Here is a 12,266-nt window from a genome sequence, read left to right on the forward strand (position 1 = left end):
AGGCAGTAAATAAAGAAGATTTTATTACATTGTGTTTCACATGTTTTTGACTTTCCCAAGATTGCCAGTAGGCAAATAGATAAAACCGTTAAGCAGAAGTGGATCAAGGTATCTGAAGTAATGTGTGCTTGGCAGTCTGTTTTGCTGAGCTATTCTATTCCTCCCTTGGGATTCTCTAAGATTCAGTGGGTGGTTTAAGTAGTATGTAATCCAGCTGATCACATTATAATATAAAATATAAAACCAAAAATGTCCACCAGCAATTTATTCAACAATATTTCTTTCAGACTGTGTACAGATTCAGCTGGTAATCAATGATTTGAGCATTTTCTCCTGAAAAGACACAGAAGTTCAGGTTATTAGGTGGAGTACTCAGCATGACTATGTGCACACACATGCAAAATTTGGCTGTCTTAAAATGGATACAGCCACCTAAACTTAGAAGACATCTTGGATTTGTCTTGGGTCTTCTAAAACTATTCTTTAAACTAAATTCTTCACACCAAAGTATCTTTTTTTCACTCCCTGATTTTAAAAGTTGCCAGCATGTTCTGTGCATTATTCCAAATCATGTGCTGGAGTTTTTTTAATATACACTGACTATCACACACACTCAGGATTTCTTGTATGCAGCTCGTTTCCAACTTTGTAGTCTTTTGAAAATAAGAATCTTTTGAAGAAGAATTGTCTGTCTGAGAGAAGCTTGTGTTGGAATATGCTGACCTGGGTGGACAGTTGCTTTGCATTTATATACAGTACTGAAATGATCAGATGCAAAAGGGTACTTTCAGCACTAATTCATGCACTTAAATTTTGCAGAATGCTTGAAAAGCTTACAAATTAGTGCTTCAGAAACACAGTTTTAGAACTTGGCCTGTACTAACCTATCACTATAGCTAATTAGTGCACATTTTGGTGCATATAGATGTAGGAAAAGACTGGAGCAAGGAAGACATAGTCTTAGAGGTAAATCATAGACTGTCCTGAGGTGGAAGAGATTCGTCAAGATCATCGAGGTCCAGCTCCTTGTCTTGCACAGCACCATGACCAGAAGTCACACCATGTGCCCAAGAGCATTGTCCAAATGCTTCTTGAGCTCTGTCAGACTTGGTGCTGTGACCTCTTCCCTGGGTAGCTGTTCCAGTGCCCAGCCACCCTCTGGATGAAGAACCTTTTCCTAATATTCAACCTGAACCTTCTCTGACACAACTTCAGGCCATTCCCTCAGGTCCTGCCACTGGGTAGGTTAGAGAATGCTTAAGCAAGCAGGGTGTATGTAAGTCTGTGGGCCCTGATAAGCAAACAGAGTGTGTCTGACTCTGGGCCCTGATGGAATGCACCTGAGTGCTGAGGGACCTGGCAGCTGTCATTGTGAGCCCACTGTTGATTATTGTCTAATTACCACGATGACTGGGAGAGGTGACGGGACTGAAGGAAAGTGAATGTCAATTCCTGTCTTCAAAAAGAAGGAGGATCCAGGGAACTACAGGTTGGTCAGCCAGGCTTTAATCCCCAGGGAAATCATGGAGAAACAAAGCGTTCCTGTATACGTGGAGTACAAAAGGGTAGCAGGGCTTATTCAGCATGGATTCACAATGGTGAAATGATGTTCAACCAGCCTGAAGGGAGGGTGCAAAGAACTTTTCTTCAGTGCTGCCCAGTGGCAGGACCAGAGGCAATGGGCAAAACGAGAAATACAGAAGTTTGTCTGAACATCAGGAAACACTTTTTCACTGTCAGACTGGCTGAGCCCTGGCACAGGCTGCACAGGGAGGTTGTCACCATCCATGGAGATATTCAGGTCCTGGCTCTGGGTGGCCCTGCTTGAGCAGAGGGTATGGGGTTAGACAGGATGATCTCCAGATGTCCCTTTCAATGTCAGCCAGTCTGCAATTCTATGAAATGGGTCTAGGAGTTCCTCAATAAATAGATGGAAAGTATTCTCAGATTTATTTTGTTTGCTATAACCCATAGAAGAAATAGAAAGAGAATGAACAAGAAGTTAAAACTGTAGCTAGTATCTTGGTTTCTGTTTGTTAACTAACAGTCAGTTGTGTGTTAACTTACAGTAGCTTGGATTGCATGTAATGCCTAGATAGATCTTCAGATGACATTAACAAGAATGCAGGTTTTTTTACGTACTTGATGATTGTAAGTTCTGAAATTCTTTCCTTGTGTGGCAAGGAGTGTCACTTTTCAGGGATTTTCAAATTCAGTGCAGAAAACGCTGAATTAAGTGCAGAGCACAAGAAGATAAAATTCACTGCTGCTCAGAGCTTTCTGATGAACATTTTCTCCCAGAAGGAAAAAGGATGAGGACTGGGCAGCTTTTATAGGATAGACTCTCCTTGAGAAGAAGGGCAGAATACTTTCTTCAACAGAATTTTGTCAGTGGCAGGTGGGGTCTGCTGCTGAAGTGGGGGTGGACAGTTGCTTTGTGTGGAAATATCTTCAGTCTCACACTGTCTTAAAAGGTGAGCATTGGCATTGCTGCAGCATGGTGGTCCTCATTCAAGTGTTAGAAAGGAGGGCTTTCCAAAGACATCTGGTACATTTGGTACACTCTAGGTGTGTTTTAAGATTACTAAATTCTTAAGAAGATTGGTTTCCATTAATTGGTTGTGAATCTGGAACAGAAATATGAACCCAATAATATGGGCCTAAAAGGAAAATCTTGGGAATTGCTGACTTCTGTCAACTGTTATTGTTTGGATCCTGGTGCATCTCTAAAAGTTTAAGCTACATTGTTACTGAACTAGTGCTGTCTTAATTATGCAAATAGCATTGCTAAATGGCTTTTTCCCTATATTTGGCATTGTCTAGTTGATTGGGTTCAGTGACACTGGTATTTTCCAACATATTGTGAATTTGTAAATATTCGTAAACCATTAATCTAAATTTATTCCTCTGTTTTCCTCTGCCAGGAAGAAGGAAGTATCAAAGAAATTGCAATAACTCACCATGTGAAAGAAGGACATGAGAAAGCAGACCCTTCACAGTTTGAACTTCTGAAAGTACTAGGACAAGGATCCTTTGGAAAGGTTGGTAACTGAACTCTTGTGGAGCCAATTATTCAGGAATATAGCATTGAATATTGGTTGTGAAATATTTAGAACAGTCACAGTTTTACATTAAGGCAATGTTGCAAGTGAAAACTGCTTTCTAAATTAGTGCTAACTAGGCACTGTAATTGTGGCAGATCTTTTTAAAGCAGTAATTTTTTTTCATGTTAGCATAATATGTGGATTTCAAAGTTCAATAGCAAAAATGGCTTGATATGAAATAATTGGGTATTTTCTATAAAAATGGAATGTCATTCTTCTCTTAACTACACTTCTCTATTTGAGAGGGTGAGGGTTGAAATGTTTTTTTGATAAGTATTCCTTGTTGCTTGCTAATTGTAGGACATCACCAGTACAGAAGCTGGTTTTTGTAGGATGGTGCAATTGTAATGAACAAATTTTAGGCAATAATGGCTACTGAAGTAAACATGATACACTCCAGTCATGTTCATTATCTGTTATAATTTGGTTAAGACAATGTACCTTGATATTTATCTGAACATCTGTTAATGACTCAAAGTTTCTAACATTTCATGAGTACTGAGATCTCACTAGGCATACATTTTTTATACTTTTAGTTGTCCAAATCCAACTTGAAAACAAAACATTAAGTTCACATGATAAGACTGAATGGAATATGTAAGGCAGGACAGGAGAGCCTTTACATCCATTTTCAGCCTCAGCTGCAGTTCTGAATGTGATGTTAAGCTCTAGCATGTAAAAAACCACCTTAGAAAAATAGGTTCAATTCTCTTTTGGTGGTAGTAACTTACTGTTAGTCACATTATTGTTCCAGTTAAGTTTGGAAATCTAGGTACTTAAAAAGTATAAAATTTTGTACTCACACTAGTAAGAATTCACTGGGAAACCTGATTCCAAAGGTTTGATTTAATCCAGAATCATAACCAAGTTTTTATTTGGAAATCTTCAGATCACAAGAAGTAAATCATTCAAGGGCAAGGAAAAGTAAGCTAATAAATGCTCGTTTCAGCAATCACTTTTATTGATAATACTAAATTCAGTACTTTAATGGGAGGGAGAAAGGGGAATGTGAGTTTTTTAAAAAGCAAAAATAATAAACTGTCTAACTGACACAATTTTCTGCAAAAATGCCAGTCTTGTTCTCAGTTGTCTTAGCCTTTATGCAGAAATCATTAATATTTTTTAAAAATCCATAAATCATTTTGTTCTAATAATTTTTTAAGCTGTCTCTGTTTCCCATTTAGTTTTAAAAAAAGTAAATTTGCATGTTTTTCAAGGTCTCTTGATAATGATCTGGTAGTCTCTGGGTAATGCTAGGAATGTTAACATAAGTGAGAATTGGGCACAAAACCAGACATCAAACTGATTTCACATAAATGTTTAACTTCCTCATGAACCACAACATGTGTCTATACATGTCCACAGCCAGAAAACCTGTGACAGTTGGTTTTGGTGTTTGTTTTTTCATTCCTAAATCTAAAATTTGTCTCTACTGGAATTAATTTTGTGTTAAGGGTATTTAAAACAATACCAGTCAAGAAATCCCATGATATTGAAGAAGGAAATGAAACACCCTTTAATTGAGGCTGGTTGTTCTTTATTGGTACATGCAACACTAGGATATTTTTTAAATTTATTTATACATTGATTTATATAGGTTTCTGGATCAAATTTTGTTCACAGATTTATGGTCATATCTGAAAATTATTTTATTAGCACATTTCCGGTGTCATCCTATGAATTTCAATAAGATAAAACTAGAGATTAATTTTAAAAAGCAGATTTTTGTGTGTCAAGTTTGGAAGAACTTCTGAGAGAATCCAATTTATTTTTTTTACTCACTGAAATTACTTAAGTTAGACCAAAATTAATTTGGCAGGGTATCCTCTGAATGAACTTTTTAGATTATGAAAGGAGATTTGGCTTTGCAGAATCTAAAACTGTCAAATAAAGTTTCATTGAAATCATAGTGACTACTTGAATTTCATAGCAAAAAACATTAATCTGACTTGCTTTTATTTTCTTTTAAGAATTCTTTCTAATTTTTAATGCAGGTCTTCCTTGTCAAAAAAATCTCAGGATCAGATGCTAGACAGCTTTATGCAATGAAGGTATTGAAAAAGGCCACCTTGAAAGGTAAGCATTGTGTAGAACAAGGGAAGATAAATAAAAAAGGTAACTCAGGGACATTATACCAAAACCTAATCTTTACACAGCTGCTGCTCTACAGATTGTGTCTTACAACGTTCTTCTCTGAAACAGGAAATAGCAGAATACACTGCTTTGTCTTACATACCTGGAAGGATTAAGGATTAACAATACCATGTTGGTAGTTAGAGAGGACAGCAGGCTCCTTCCCTTGCCACTTTCCTTAGGTGATGGTGGCTTAATGGAGGGTTGTGTTACATCTGCCACCTGACTTGCTCCTGAGCTGTTATTTGAAACTTAATATCCTTCCGTTTTTCCTTTGCTGTGTGTCGCCAAGGATACAGTTAATGCCTTTTGCTCTGTTTATAATTAGGTCATGATACTTAAAAGCACTTTATATTGGCTGTTTTATTCTAGAAGTTCTTAAAAGCACTTTATATTGGCTGTTTTATTCTAGAAGTTCTTAAGCACATGATTTATTCTTTTCTTTTGAAACAGATGTATACAGTACGTATATATACAAGTGTATACAGTACACTTGGCCAAACTCTTGGCACATGATTTCAATGTAGAATGTATTTTATAAAATCTTAAGTTAATCATCTAGGTTACTTGAGCAAAAACAAATTGTGGATTGATCTGTTTCTTCAGTGATTTTGATCTTGAATGCTATCAGTAGCAAAATAAGTCTAAGCCTGAACAATCTCAATTCTGTCTCAGAAAATTCTGTAAGAAAAAAGAAATAAGGTATTTTTTACCCTTTTTTTATGACTCTACTGAAACTGAAATGATAATTTTGGGATGGCTCCAACAGCCTGTAGTGCTTTACCGATGTTATCGATTATTATATTGAATTTCAGTTTTAATGTTTTAATTTCAGTTTTAATCCTTTTTATCATTAAATATTTATAGAATGATGGGGAGAACAAAAACATTGATTTATAAACTTCGGCTAAAATGTTTAAATTTTTTCACTTAAGATCAAGTGCTGAATGTCACAGTTCTTACACTTACAGAGGGCTGTGTATTTGAACAGTTTCCTATATTGTGATTCCTTTGTGTTTTGTGGCACGTGTCATTCTCATTATTTACTTCCTATTTTTCTGAATTTGATTTCCACTCATTTAAGGTACATTAATATCCTCAACAGCCTTTCATTCCCCAGCCTGTTAATAGCTCAGGACTGGTCGGAGGTCACTCAGCAGTTGCTTTTTAAGATGTTTGAGGGCTTCTCTTCATCACCTTTTGATTGCAGTTTAACCTCATGTAAAAATTACAGTCCAGGCTGTGGTTCTAGTTTTGCCTACAGATGGGAGAGACTGATATATACTGAAATTGAGAGCATGACTCAAATTGGGAAAGGAGACCCTCTGAGGCACTAAGAATTCAAGGATGCAAAAGGCTTGAGCAGAAAGGTGACAACATCAAGAGGATGCCACAGTCCTCAACGCTTTGTATCTGGATTATCAGATGCTTGCTTGTGATTCATGTTTTAGGAAGAGCAGAATTGCAAGCAAATTAAGATTACTGTTAAAACTTTAATATGAAATTAACTGGAATTAATTCTATTTTCCATAATTGCAACTTTTTAATATATGTAATACTGTATTCTTTAATACAGCATATTACTTGATCTGTCTGTGTTTCTTTAGCTCTTTCAAATCTATTTCATACAGTTATTTTTGTGCTCTATAATTAAAGATAAAAAGACCACACTTGAAGACCACACCTGATCCACAAATCAAAATTAGAGAAAATATTTTCATAGAAATGCAGCTGTATTAGCCAGAACACATTGATATAACTACACAGTCCAACTTTCTAATGTTTAGAGCAAATGCAAGAATATATACATATAATTTTGTTTACTGCAGAGACTAGTTTATTAATACACTCTGATAGAAAGTGTTATCTTTCAGTGCCCCTTTATGATGTGGAGAGAGAAACAGCCAAAACATTGCTAGAGTGTTTGGAATCAAATATATTAAGAAAAATCAGTACTTCCAGTAGAACCCACGTGGAAATTACAGTCAAACAAAAATCAGATGTCAAGTCAAATAATGGTTTATGCCATTATCTGAAATGAGCTCAGTTCTTTACACTTCTTTTGCTTGGAGTTTTAAGTCTATACTTTCCATGTAACTGCTGCATAGCTGCAGGCACTTGAAAGTCTTTTACATTTTTTTTCACCTGAACCTGCCTAAGAGTATTCTGAATTTCAGTCTTGTAATTCAGATGAACTACTGAAACAGTTAAACTGCACAACTAACTATCTTGTGACATTTTAATGCCTTTAGATGCAAAGGTCAACATTCAGATGTGATGTTTGCTTTGTACTTGAGCACTTATTTCATAAGCTTCCATTTTTAGGGATGTGTTCTGCAGGCAGATGGAAACTTCATGGTTGTATTCATTCATGAAAACATATCTATATAACTTTTTCATAAGTATCTGTATTATTGTAAGTGTGTGTTTCTGGGAAAATATAGATAAATGCCTTAACACCATTTTGCTTCTTGTTCTTTTTTCTTTTCTGCCTTGTTATGTTTTAATATCTGAGAACTCTGGCTTGTTAACTGTACAAGGAATGCTGTCAGCTTAAACTTTGGACAGGACTTCATTGCTCTGGGGTGTTTCCTCCAGGAAGATACATTTGTGAAAGGAGCAGTAACAAAATGTAGAATAGAGGGAAAGAGAAAAATGCAACATCTTAAGCCACTGAAAGCAAACTTTGGTAGTTCTCCCCTGTGTAAAGTACTGAATATTATCTGTATCCTGGCTGATTCAGAGCTTCAGAAGGGAACCAAGCCCTGACTGGAGCTGGCAGGAAAGTTGTGAGGAACAGCTGAAGCAGGTGCTGTGCTCAGCTGACTGCCCTGCCTGTATTCCTGCATTGCTGGCATGTGATGCTCATTTGGGTTTGTTCTCTGGTGGCATAGGAGCACTTACATGTCCTGTTCAGAGCCACCATGGATGGACAGCACAGGCAGCTTGAGCAGCAACTGCTTCTAATGTCTGATATATTTCTCCATGCACATTTCCTCTCAGTAAATGTCCTTAAAAATATAATCTGAAGTATACACTACATTGAAGCAATGGCATTTTTATTTTAAGTTCATTATAAAGGAAATGAAAAAAATCCCTTCCAATCGTAAAGAACTTAATATTTTATTAGTGTGAGTTATTTAATGAGTTAAACTAATACAAGCATCTTTATGATAGTATGATTATACTTATGCCGTTTGTTTTGCTACAACTTTAATCCTCTATGCTTTTCACTAGCAGAATGTTTTCTGTACATAGGTGTGGCAATTTTTGTAATGTTTGAAAGGTTTACTAAGTATAGAGCTGACTGAAGGGTGGCTGTGTTGTCTCATGTGCTTTTGTTAAATTTATTTGCCTAGTGTTAGGTTTTGTCAATAGCAAAAACTGAAGCAAGTCAAAATGCATATTTATCAGAAAAAAATGTGGAATAAATTTTCTAAGTTCTCAGCTGTGTGTGGTATAATGACCTGCAGACAATTATATTATACAATGGGAAGTACATCAGGAAACAGATGAGAAATACTGAGTCATAATGTCACTTTTTTTTCATCTTGCACGTTCATGTTCTGTTGCAGTTCGAGATCGGGTTCGGACAAAAATGGAACGTGATATCCTAGTGGAAGTTAACCATCCTTTTATTGTCAAGTTACATTATGGTGAGTTGCAGAAAAATTCATTTTTATAGCATAGTGTGTTTGTCGAGATAGCTTTTAATATTTGCTGTTTGTGGTTCAGAAAATCACAGAACTTTAGGGTGTTAAGTCCCAATGGTGCAGACTTGCTCTTAATAATTCTCATGCAAAAGAAGCACATGACTAACCTCATGCAGTGTTAAATCTTTATAAAACTGAGAGTCTGTAGCCCTTTGTGTTATTAAAACCAGTTATCTATTAATAACTAGCCATTATTTTCCAAAACCTCTAATCTTTTGTATGACATACATTTTTTAAGTTCTTTCTTACAGTTGCTTTGTTTATTCTATAGAAAATGTATGCAATGGCATTAATTCCACTTGCATTGAAATTGGTGGAAATTAGCCTTTTAATTTTAATAGTATGAACAGCTGTAGCACAATACTTATGTATAAGAGGGGAGGATATCAGTACTTTAAACATGTGGAAAAAAAGGGGAGTTTCTGGTTTGGTTTGGTTTGGGGTTTTTTCAGCTCATATTTTTCTTTTAGGGTTTGTTTTTTCCTATAGTCAAACCTCATGTCTCTCTCACTTTTTAAAGTGGCTTAAATTATGTACCTTTCACTATTTTATTTGCCATTCTTTTGCAGACTATAGTAAATGTCCCTGTTTAGCTGGGACATTTAGTTTTTAGATTTTTAGATTTTAAAAGGTTCATTAGTTACTAGTTTGCCCTTTTAAATCTAGTTTCTTACTTTAAAATCTGAAATAAAATGCTGGTTAACCTTAGTAAAGTTTATTTTTTAAGGAACTTTATTGGTGATTTGCTTTACTTTCATATAGCATGGGAATTACTTGGTCTGTTGTAGAGGATCAGTTACCTCTGATTCATTTCAATAGATTTTCTCACAAAGGCAAAAGAGAAATTAATTTTAATAATGAAAATAAGGGTGAATTATTTGGTATGTTATTTTCCTAATCGTGGATAAAGTTAGGTGATATTTAACTTTTTAATTGATCTTTTCAGCTTTTCAGACAGAAGGGAAGCTGTATCTTATTTTGGATTTTCTCAGGGGAGGAGACTTGTTTACACGTTTATCCAAAGAGGTACACTTTTTAAATTTGAAAAACTGTCTGTTGATAGAATTTGACTATAAATTGTCTGTATTAGGAGAATTTACGTTTTAAATGCCGTTTTCATTTAATAAAATTTTGACCTGTTTTTAACCAGGTACATTTTTTGTTTGTTTGGGTTTCTTTGCACAGTCACATCATAGAAGGGCTGATGGCAATTAACATTATTTCTGAAAAAAGTCTTAGACAAGCAGTCTTTCTGTGCTGCTTTTTATACCTGGCAAAATCTTCTCCTTTTGTTACCATGTTTAAATATAAGACTCAGAACTTGGATTTTTATAAAGTAAATTTATGGCTGGTTTTGATATCCAGAATTCAGGGGCAGATAAGATACTCTCTTTTTTTATGAATGCAAAATTGTATTATGTATGAATGTTTAAAAAGTGAGAATTGTATACCACTTATTTTAGTAATTTTCAAAAAGTGAATGTTTTGCCTCTGTCATGATAGTGATGTGTCTGTGTAGATACAGGATATAACAACTTCAAAGGGTTTCATTACCTCAATTTAATTTGATTATAATTCCTGAAGTAAATGTTAACATCTAATTTATCACCATATTTTTAAGTTTTTGTTATCCATTACTCCTGTTCAAAAACTCACAACAAATATCTGTTGGGATAGAGATTGTATCCAATGTGTATCTGGTAGCCTGGACTTGCAGTAGCTGCTTTCCATTTTCCTTTGCCACAACAGTATCAGGGGCAGCTGGGTTACCACTGCAGTAAGTGCAATACCACTTATTGTTATTAAGAGGAGAGTAGAATGGAATTTCTTTTGTGTATAGATGTACCCTTACTTCTGTGCTGACCACGTAAATTATTACATTTGTTTTGATGATGCCATCTGTTTCAAGTTGCCCTTTGTCATTTCTTTTGCCACAGGTAACTAATTGGTTATTAATGCTCTAAAATTGAGATACTCCTAAAGTTTGTAGTTCGTTCTTGATTCCCAAAAAGAATGTATATTGGCTTCCTGCTTCCTGACTTTTTTCGTTCCGAGCCACTCACATTTTATAAAATTTAATGTGGTTAGATGAGAAATATTCATTATAGGTACCTGAATCTAAGCAGAGTTCATGACTGGTGAGTGAAATGGGCATGCTGGATGCTATTAATATCATCCTCATACCACACCATGTGATTTTGAAAGAGATCACATGAAAGTTGTTGCTTTTTTCCTATTGTCTACAAGGGAAAGGTGATTAATTCCAAGCTAGATGTCTACACTGCAGATATTTAAGGTTAGGAAAGACGAGTCCCATGCAATGGTTTTAAATAACTAAGTGTGGGTGTATTATCCTCCTCATAGGATCTTTTATTATTTGAGCTTTTAAATGTTTCTTATACAGATTTCCTTTCTTGAATATGTCTGCACTAAATATTGGCTCTTTTGTAGAAGTAACATCAGCAACAACCTATTGTACAAGCTTTAGTATTGCTTTCTCTCATGAAACTACTAAGGGGAAAACATATTATCCATTCTTAACTTTTGTTTAAAATAATCTTCAGCTATGCTGAAATAAATTTTTACGCTTTTGCATAAAAAAGAATTGCCATTCTTTTTTCTGAGTCTGTATGCTTTATCTTAAGGTATTGAGTCTTAGATTCTAAAAACAAAGCAAGTAAAATAACTGAGTAGTAACTGAAATAGAATCAAATCATGCAGGATCTGGTTTTATTTTTATCTTTTTCTGTAGTCTCAGAAGAGTTGAATTGTAATGTATTCTGACAGGGATCACAACATATTGGGACAATATGTTCATTTCAATTAACATAAACAGAGAGTCGTTTATCTTCCTAATCCAGAAAGTGGGATTGCTACCTGGGATGCTCCCTGTGCTCTTATGCAGGCTGTTCACTTTACTCCTTGTTAGCTCCTGTTAGTTTACTCCTTCATCTGCTTTCTGCAGTTACATCTGCAGTTACAAGGCTGCACCTTGGGGCTTTTATTATTGCTGTAACTTCTTTCTCAAAGTACCTAGGAGCAGTCCTTCCAAAATCAAGATACATATACTTTTCTTCTCTCTTACTTTGTGGATGAAATTCTGGCATTTGGACTTCTTTGGTCCAATTGTTGTATGTGAATGAAATTATCCCATCCAACCAAGAGGTACTTACATTTTTTAAGTGCTTCCAAAGTATTTCAGTTTCACTACAATGTGTCTGTCTGTTTTCTTGAACAATCAGAAACAAATAATATCTCAATTTGCAGATAGAAGAATATATTGCCTTTAAAAGTTCTTTTTTAAGTGTGTCCAAGT

At 35.3% G+C, this 12,266-nt stretch overlaps 1 protein-coding gene across 5 annotated transcripts in view; it reads left to right on the forward strand.

Moving 5' to 3' along the window:
- The window catches only part of RPS6KA3 (ribosomal protein S6 kinase A3), a 74,109-nt gene that overhangs the window by 30,907 nt on the left and 30,936 nt on the right, over positions 1-12,266 (forward strand). For all 5 annotated transcript variants that reach the window (XM_071430409.1, XM_071430410.1, XM_071430411.1 and 2 more), the window contains 4 exons: positions 2,925-3,041; positions 5,099-5,180; positions 8,813-8,893; positions 9,897-9,976. In XM_071430409.1, coding sequence (XP_071286510.1) covers positions 2,925-3,041; positions 5,099-5,180; positions 8,813-8,893; positions 9,897-9,976 — 360 coding nt within the window. The remainder of the gene's footprint in view (positions 1-2,924; positions 3,042-5,098; positions 5,181-8,812; positions 8,894-9,896; positions 9,977-12,266) is intronic.

The sequence above is a fragment of the Agelaius tricolor genome, unplaced genomic scaffold (genome assembly GCF_023055355.1).
Source record: "Agelaius tricolor isolate 1412-34295 unplaced genomic scaffold, bAgeTri1.0.p SCAF_7, whole genome shotgun sequence".
In the NCBI taxonomy this organism is placed as follows: Eukaryota; Metazoa; Chordata; class Aves; order Passeriformes; family Icteridae; genus Agelaius; species Agelaius tricolor.